This window comes from Beta vulgaris, chromosome 4, assembly GCF_026745355.1.
Source record: "Beta vulgaris subsp. vulgaris cultivar EL10 chromosome 4, EL10.2, whole genome shotgun sequence".
In the NCBI taxonomy this organism is placed as follows: Eukaryota; Viridiplantae; Streptophyta; class Magnoliopsida; order Caryophyllales; family Amaranthaceae; genus Beta; species Beta vulgaris.
Genome location: NC_079205.1, coordinates 4,648,715 through 4,658,338, shown reverse-complemented (window position 1 = coordinate 4,658,338; position 9,624 = coordinate 4,648,715). Strand labels below are relative to the sequence as shown.

Here is a 9,624-nt window from a genome sequence, read left to right as displayed (position 1 = left end):
ATAAGAGGAGAGAGAAAATGAGACACAAAAATAGGAAAAATGAGAGACACGTCAAAGAGAAAAAAAAAAGATAAAAGAAAAAAAATAAGGGTGAGTCTTAATTTCAGATTACCGATATTTAGGCGGAAATGGAGATGGAGTCTGGGAATGGGTTTTGGTTTCCCAAACTCATTCTCAGACTCACAAAACAACAAATATGTGTGGGCCCCACAATTCATTGAACTACTCTTTTTGCCTTCCTTCTCCCGTCAACAATCATATTATTTGTTTTGCCCAATTAAAATGTCACAAGTTTTTGTTTTTTTTTAAAAAAAAAAAATTCTCAATGGTAATATTATGTGAAACTGTTATAAATAGTCATGTGTGTATAATTTTTTTCATTCTTCCACATTTTCCTATATCAATTTTCTCTCTCCAAATTGTAATTTTAATGATATAATAGTCAAGAAATATTCGACTACTTTCTCTGATTCAATTTTAGTTGTGATCCTTTTAAAACTACGGATTTTTAGGCAATTTTTGAAGAGGAGAGAGATAGAGAAAGAAAATAAAAGAATCCCATGTGCGAGAAGAGAGATAAAGAGAAGTTTTTACCCAAAATGAAAGTGTCACAATTAAATTGAAATTTTCGAAAAATAGACAGTGTCACAACTAAATTGAAACGGATGAAATATATATTATCGTCATATTAAGTAATTAACATTATAGAAAATAAAATAAAATAGATTAAATGTAAAATAATATGTTAGACTTTTGGTAGAGAGTCTGGAGAGAGTATGAAGGATAAAGTGTAAAATTGAAATGAGTTTGGAGTCAGTGTGAAGAATAAAAGGTAGGTAAAAATTAGTGGAAAGCTGATGTGGCACAATCTGAAGAATTCCGAGCAACTTCTGCATTGGTAAATGATCCGTATTCTTCTTCAAATCAGCACAGGGCATCTTGCTTTTCACTTGAATCTTGAGACTAGCTCCGAATTTTGTTTTTTCTGCTCTTCCCATCTGAAATGATATTAAATGATGTAGATAAGACAAGTTGATTTTTTCCATTATCGAATTGCAATAAAAAAAATGTTGTTTATGAAACTCGCACTGCAATTTGAGACTAGCTCCGGATTTTGTTTTTTCTGCTCTTCCCATCTGAAATGATATTAAATATTGTAGGTAAGACAAGTTGATTTTTTCGATTATCGAATCGCAATAAAAAAATGTTGTTTATGAAACTCGCATTGCTAATTGCAATCACACTATGTCACTACGTGTTTGCAATATTGAATTCTTTAACTCCGTCTCTAACAATTGAATTTTAGATGTAAATGAACTTCTGGAGAGATCGCAAGTTCAAAACAATCTGTGGCAATGGTTACATAGAAAAGAGTCCCTGTGGGCTCAAAAATCACGTGTGAAATGGCTAAAAGAAGGAGACCGAAACACTCGATTTTTTCATACTGTGGCTTCAATTAGAAGAAGGAAAAATCGTTTTAATTCTCTTGTTATGAATGGGGCTCATACCTCAGATCTTGCAGGATTAAAAGCGGGAGCTGTTAAATATTTCAAGGAAATATTTGAGGAAGAATATCCAACAAGGCCTTACTTTGAGGGGCTGGAATTCAGAAAACTTTGTCAGCAAAATTCCGAGATGTTGATTGCACCTTTCACATCGGAAGAAATTGATAAGGCTGTAGCCTCGTGTGATAGCCAAAAGTCACCTGGACCGGATGGTTTTAAATTCTCCTTCATCAAAAATTCCTGGGAAATCATCAAATCTGACATTTATGCAATGATCTCTGAATTCTGGAAGACAGGTACACTCCCAAAAGGCTGTAATACAGCGCTGGTGGCACTTATCCCAAAAGTTGAATTACCAACAGGCTTCAAAGATTTCAGGCCTATAAGTATGATAGATTGTTTATACAAAATCCTCTCCAAACTACTAGCGAGGCGTCTACAGCAAGTTATGGGTCAAATTGTTGGGCCCTATCAAGCCTATTTCATAAAGGGCCGCCAGATTTTGGATGGGGCCTTAGTGGCGGGAGAAATCATAGATACTTGCAGACAAAATAAAGCGAAGGCCCTTATTCTCAAAATCGACTTTCACAAGGCTTTCGACTCTGTAGCCTGGAGTTTTTTGGAATGGGTAATGAATCAAATGGGCTTTCCAGGACCCTGGAGCCGCTAGATGAAATCATGCGTGACAAGCGCCTCTTCTTCAATCCTTGTCAACGGATCACCTACTGCACCTTTTAAATTGCACTGTGGGCTTCGCCAGGGCGACCCACTATCACCCCTTCTTTTTGACTTAGTAGAAAAAATCCTGAGCCTGGTGATCAGAAAAGCGGAATCTCTAAATTTATTATACGGTCTTCCAGTTTGCAACAGGGGAATCAAAATATCTCATCTGCTGTACGCAGATGATACGATCATCTTTTGCCCACCAGATCTTGATATTTTGATGAATATAAAAAAGTCCTTAATTGCATTCCATTTGGCGTCAGGTCTCAAGGTCAATTTCTTCAAAAGTTCTCTCATGGGTATAAATCTTGATAATTCATGGCTGGATGATGCTGCCATGGCACTTCAGTGTAAACGAGGCACCCTCCCTTTTGATTATCTCGGCCTCCCTATTGGAGGATCATCATCCAGAATTGCGGCATGCGATCCGATTATTCTTAGAATGGAGAAAAAACTTGCTTCATGGAAAGGTAAAACTCTCTCTATTGGTGGAAGACTTGCCCTCATAAAATCATCTCTCTCCAGTCTCCCGCTCTATTTCATGTCTCTCTTCCCAATTCCAAAAGGTGTGATCCAAAAAATTAACAAAATCCAAAGAACCTTTCTTTGGAGTGGCTCGAATGATTCAAAATTCATGCCCTTGATGGCTTGGAAAAAACTTGAACTGCCAAAGTTCCTTGGAGGTCTTGGCATTGGAAATCTTCATCATAGGAACCTTTCGCTGCTGCTTAAATGGATATGGAGGTTCTTCTTCGAACCAAAAGCTCTCTGGAGGCAGGTTGTTCAATGCAAATATAAATATGATGATTCATTAATCATCGCAAATCTCCAGCCCCCAAATAAAGGCGGCCCATGGCGAAACATATGCCGGACAATTTTCTCCCATGATACAGCGAAATCTTTCCTAAAGGATAAAATGAGGAAAGCTGTGGGAAATGGGGAACATACAAAATTTTGGCTCGAATGCTGGAGTGGTTCATCACCCCTCAAAGTGTGTTTCCCCAGATTATTCTCAATTGCATCAAATCAGAACGCGTCTATCGCATCACTTGGGTTGTTGGATGGGTTAACATGGACTTGGTCCTTCACATGGACGAGACATCTGAGGCCTAGAGACCTGGATGAAAGGCACATATTGTCTCTTCTCCTTGAACAGGTAGTACTCTCCCCCTATGAGAATGACTCTCTAATATGGCCCCTGATAAATCGGGCTCTTTCTCTGTTAAATCGGCCTCTAAAGAATTGGCGAAATCATCTTGTCCATCCTCACATGATGTTATTAAGGGTGTGTGGCGTGGTCTTGTCTCGCCGCGAATCGAGCTCTTCTTATGGTTTTCCATGCTGGATAAAATCAACACAAGAGAAAAACTCCTCAGATGTGGTGTTATTCCTATGGCAGACGCATCATGTATCTTTTGCAAATCTCAAGTTGAGTCCTCTGATCACCTGTTCATACATTGTCCACTCTCGTGGACCTTATGGGGATGGTGGTTTAACACCTGGAATGTCAAATGGGTGACTCCGAGAACATTACGTGATATGTATTCACAATGGATGATGGGTGTGAAAGGAGATTTTTTTTAAAAAATCTGGCTAGCGGTCTTTTTCGTCATAGTTTGGTCAATCTGGAAAGAAAGAAACGCGAGAATCTTCTGTAATTCAGCTGCTACCATGAAAGAAATTCAAGATCTAGTTCTTCTCAGAATAAGTTGGTGGGTCAAAGGATGGGCTGGCCCATTCCCATACTCTTCAGAAGAGATACTTAGAAACCCTAACTGCTTGTGTTGGTCGGGCCAATCTCTCATCTCTCACAAGGAAGCAGTAGCTGAGAAAATCTACTGGTCTCCTCCTCCAAGAGGTATACTGAAATGGAATGTCGATGCTTCGTATGACCCCAATCTTCCCCATGCTGTCGTAGGAGGTGTCCTCAGATCAGATTCAGGTGCGTTTGTGGCTCTATTCTCTAGCCCAATTCCAAAAATGGAAATTAATTCTGCCGAGATATATGCTATTGTGAGAGCAATAAAAATCACCTCAACCAGCGACAGGATAAAACACCAGCAGATTATCATAGAATCGGATTCCCTTAATGCAGTAAGGTGGTGCAATGAGGATCACGGAGGCCCTTGGAACCTAAAGTTCCCCCTCAACTTCATCAGAAACGCAAAAAATTCTGAGCTAAGTATCTCCATCACCCATAAAAAAAGAGATGCAAATATGGTTGCGGATTCACTCGCAAAACAAGGCCTTAGAAGAGATGCAGAATTTCTAGCGTGGTGTTAATGAAATTTAATCCTACTGTATCTGGGTTTATTGTCCTCAGTGTTTTCTTTTGAGACTTGAGATGATGTAAGAAGCTACTGTAATATCCCCTATTTCATGAAATAAAAGCGAACTAAACTTATCAAAAAAAAAATACCCAACGATTCTTGTTTGCAATATAAAATTCTCAAATCCCAATACCTAGCGATTCTCTTCCCATAATTTGCAATAAAAATGTAGATCTTTTGATTTCTTGAGAAAATAAATTTGCATACAATAATCAATGACATTGTAAAAACTTTAATGAAAATTTACTTAGCGATTCTCTTTCCACAAATTGCAATAAAAATGTAGATCTTTTGATTTCTTGAGAAAGTAAATTTGCAAACAATAATCAATGGCATTGTCAAAACTTTAGGCTCCGTTTGGTAGGGCGTAAAACGTTTTTCTGGAAAACTGTTTTCCTTTATTTTCAGTTTTACATTGTTTGGTTGGCAAAAGAGTGTAAAATCATTTTCCCTTTAAAGAAGGTAAAAGTATTTTCCTTATCTTTCTTGTACATTTCTCTTACAACTTTCTTACTTTTCTTTTTATTTTCCTTTCATTTCATCATTTTTCTTACATGGAACCAAACAACGGAAAACTAATTTTGGAATTGTGTTTTACATTGTAAATTGTTTTTCATGAAAATCTTTTTACACTGAAAAAGTTTTACGCCCTACCAAACAGAGCCTTAATGAAAATTTACGTACCTTGATTTCTTGAGGAGCTTGACTACATGAGTGTTGAGGAATATATACGGAGAGTATTTTTTGAATTTGTGCAAAAAAAAAAATATACCAAAAAAAATAATGTTTTATTTTGGGAAAGATAAAAGGATTATTGGTAATTGTTGGGTTGCTTATTACTAATTAGAGATTATTGATAATTTTTGGGGTTGCTTATGTGTCATGTTGGGATTACTTATTTTAGAGGTTACTGAATAATATAACATGGGTTACTTCTGATCTTTTAATGTTACTTATATAAATTGAAGGGGATATTTATGTCTTAACATAGTTAGTTTGTCTTTTATATGGGCAGCTACATGAGCATAAGATCGTGCGGCCAACTGCATAGGAGACTTGTTGTACAATGAAATACTAGAGATGATGAAGTAAAGTAAATTAATTATAACTTCTAATATGTTGTATTATAGATTTTAAGCAAGATTGGAGAGTACTCCCTCTGTATTTTTTTTTATCTTTCCTAATTTGACTTTACACGTTTGCCAATGCATTTTTTCTACATTAAATATCTTTCATTACATATTAGTAAAAATTATAATATTTGAATATTAATAAAGTACTCGTTGAGACGAATCAAACAAGATCCCACATGACTATATTTTTTCTTATATATTGAAATAAATCTAAAAGATTCTCTCTAATTGTGAATAGTGTCAAGATTCTAAGTGAGAAAGATAAAAAAATACAGAGAGACTATGCTCTTATTGCAATATAAAATTCCCAAATCCCAATACTTAGCGATTCTTCTTCCCATAATTTGCAATAAAAATGTAGATCTTTTGATTTCTTGAGAAAGTAATTTGCAAACAATAATCAATGACATTGTAAAAACTTTAATGAAAATTTACTTATCGATTCTCTTTCCACAAATTGCAATAAAAATGTAGATCTTTTGATTTCTTGAGAAAGTAAATTTGCAAACAATAAGCAATGGCATTGTCAAAACTTTAGGCTCCGTTTGGTAAGGCGTAAAACGTTTTTCTAGAAAACTATTTTCCTTTATTTTCAGTTTTACATTGTTTGGTTGGCAAAAGAGTGTAAAATCATTTTCCCTTGGGGTAAAATTACTCTCACAGTTATAGAAATCATTTTCCCTTTAAAAAGAAGGTAAAAGTATTTTCCTTATCTTTTTTTTGTACATTCCTCTTACAACCTTCTTACTTTCCTTTTCATTTCATCATTTTTCTTACATGGAACCAAACGACGGAAAACTAATTTTGGAATTGTGTTTTACATTGTAAATTTTTTTTCATGAAAATCTTTTTACACTGAAAAAGTTTTACCCCTACCAAACGGAGCCTTAATGAAAATTTACGTACCTTGATTTCTTGAGAAGCTTGACTACTTGAGTGTTGAGGAATATCTACGGAGAGTATGTTTTGAATTTGTGCAAAAAAAAAAGAGTAACAAAAAAAATAATATAAAAGGAGTATTGGTAATTGTTGGGTTGCTTATTACTAATTAGAGATTATTGATAATTTTTGGGGTTGCTTATGTGTCATGTTGGGATTACTTATTTTAGAGGTTACTGAATAATATAACATGGGTTACTTTTGATTTCTTAATGTTACTTATATAAATTGAAGGGGATATTTATGTCTTAATATAGTTAGTTTGTCTTTTATATGGGCGGCTACATGAGCATACGATCGTGCGGCCAACTGCATAGGAGACTTGTTGTACAATGAAATACTAGAGATGATGAAGTAAAGTAAATTAATTATAACTTTTAATATGTTGTATTATAGAGAGATTTAAAGCAAGATTGGGAGTATGCTATTATTGCAATATAAAATTCCCAAATCCCAATACCTACCGTTTTTCTTCCCATAATTTGCAATAAAAATGTAGATCTTTTGATTTCTTGAGAAAGTAAATTTGCAAACAATAATCAATGGTATTGTCAAAACTTTAGGCTCTGTTTGGTAGGCTGTAAAACGTTTTTTTGGAAAACTGTTTTGCTTTATTTTCAGTTTTATATTGTTTGGTTGGCAAAAGAGTGTAAAATCATTTTCCCTTGGGGTAAAATTACTCTCACAGTCATGGAAATCATTTTCCCTTTAAAAAGAAGGTAAAAGTATTTTCCTTATCTTTCTTGTACATTCCTCTTACAACCTTCTTACTTTCCTTTTCATTTTCTTTTCATTTCATCATTTTTCTTACATGGAACCAAACAATGGAAAACTAATTTTGGAATTGTGTTTTACATTGTAAATTGTTTTTCATGAAAATCTTTTTACACTGAAAAAGTTTTACGCCCTACCAAACGGAGCCTTAATGAAAATTTACGTACCTTGATTTCTTGAGGAGCTTGACTACTTGAGTGTTGAGGAATATCTACGGAGAGTATTTTTTGAATTTGTGCAAAAAAAAAATGTACCAAAAAAAATAATGTTTTCTTTTGGGAAAGATAAAAGGAGTATTGGTAATTGTTGCGTTGCTTATTACTAATTAGAGATTATTGATAATTTTTGGGGTTGCTTATGTGTCATGTTGGGATTACTTATTTCAGAGGTTACTGAATATTATAACATGGGTTACTTTTGATTTTTTAATGTTACTTATATAAATATATTTATGTCTTAATGTAGTTAGTTTGTCTTTTATATGGGCGGCTACATGCGCATAAGATCTTGCGGCTAACTGCATAGGAGACTTGTTGTACAATGAAATACTAGAGATGATGAAGTAAAGTAAATTAATTATAACTTCTAATATGGTGTATTATAGAGAGATTTTAAGCAAGATTGGAGAGTATGCTCTTATTGCAATATAAAATTCCCGAATCCCAATACCTAGCGATTCTCTTCCCAATATTTGCAATAAAACTGTAGATCTTTTGATTTCTTGAGAAAGTAAATTTGCAAACAATAATCAATGACATTGTAAAAAGTTTAATGAAAATTTACTTAGCGATTCTCTTTCCACAAATTACAATAAAAATGTAGATCTTTTGATTTCTTGAGAAAGTAAATTTGCAAACAATAATCAATGGCATTGTCAAAACTTTAGGCCCCGTTTGGTAGGGCGTAAAACGTTTTTCTAGAAAACTGTTTTCCTTTATTTTCAGTTTTACATTGTTTGGTTGGCAAAAGAGTGTAAAATCATTTTTCCTTGGGGTAAAATTACTCTCACAGTTATGGAAATCATTATCCCTTTAAAAAGAAGGTAAAAGTATTTTCCTTATCTTTCTTGTACATTCCTCTTACAACCTTCTTACTTTCCTTTTCATTTTCTTTTCATTTCATCATTTTTCTTACATGGAACCAAACAACGGAAAACTGATTTTGGAATTGTGTTTTAAATTGTAAATTGTTTTTCATGAAAATCTTTTACAGTTTACACTGAAAAGGTTTTACGCCCTACCAAACGGAGCCTTAATGAAAATTTACGTACCTTGATTTCTTGAGAAGCTTGACTACTTGAGTGTTGAGGAATATCTACGGAGAGTAATTTTTGAATTTGTGCAAAAAAAAATGTACCAAAAAAAATAATGTTTTTCTTTTGGGAAAGATAAAAGGATTATTGGTAATTGTTGGGTTGCTTATTACTAATTAGAGATTATTGATAATTTTTGGGGTTGCTTATGTGTCATGTTGGGATTACTTATTTTAGAGGTTACTGAATAATATAACATGGGTTAATTCTGATTTTTTAATGTTACTTATATATATTGAAGGGGATATTTATGTCTTAATATAGTTAGTTTGTCTTTTATATGGGCGGCTACATGAGCATAAGATCGTGCGGCCAACTGTATAGGAGACTTGTTGTACAATGAAATACTAGAGATGATGAAGTAAAGTAAATTAATTATAACTTCTAATATGTTGTATTATAGAGAGATTTTAAGCAAGATTAAAGAGTATGCTCTTATTGTTATGTTTTATTTTCTCACGCGAAGTGCGGTATATATAGTGCCGGGTGAATAATTCACCCGGTGATACATCATATCACTGCATAACTGCAGTGCGTGAAGTGTCTAATCATGGACGGCGTCGTTTTATCCGTTCACTGTTTACATAGAATATTACAACACTTCCCCTTGAACGGTTCTTAAGAATTACGGGGTGACAACTGTCTCATTAAAAACTTTACATTTGAAAAACCCTAATGGGATAAAAACAAATATAAAGGAAAAAGAGTACAGTTGGGCTTTGATATGCCTATATGCTTTTCTGCCTCGTTAAAACCTTGCCAAGAAAAATCCTATGGGATAAAAGCTTGGACGAAGGAAAAAGAGTACAGAGCATATAGCGCTCCCCCTCAATTTAACGTATATCTCGAAGGCGACGCAGACCAGTTAGGTATACAAGCTCTTTGAATTCCTTTGCTGGTAATGCCTT

The 9,624-nt window shown here is 34.3% G+C and overlaps 1 protein-coding gene across 1 annotated transcript; it reads left to right on the top strand.

The window, feature by feature from the left end:
• The first annotated feature begins 3,899 nt into the window (after positions 1–3,899).
• Positions 3,900–4,511, top strand: LOC125496274 (uncharacterized). Its single transcript, XM_048641710.1, has one exon. The coding sequence runs from the start codon at positions 3,900–3,902 to the stop codon at positions 4,509–4,511; it is 612 nt and encodes a 203-aa protein (XP_048497667.1).
• Positions 4,512–9,624: the final 5,113 nt, after the last annotated feature.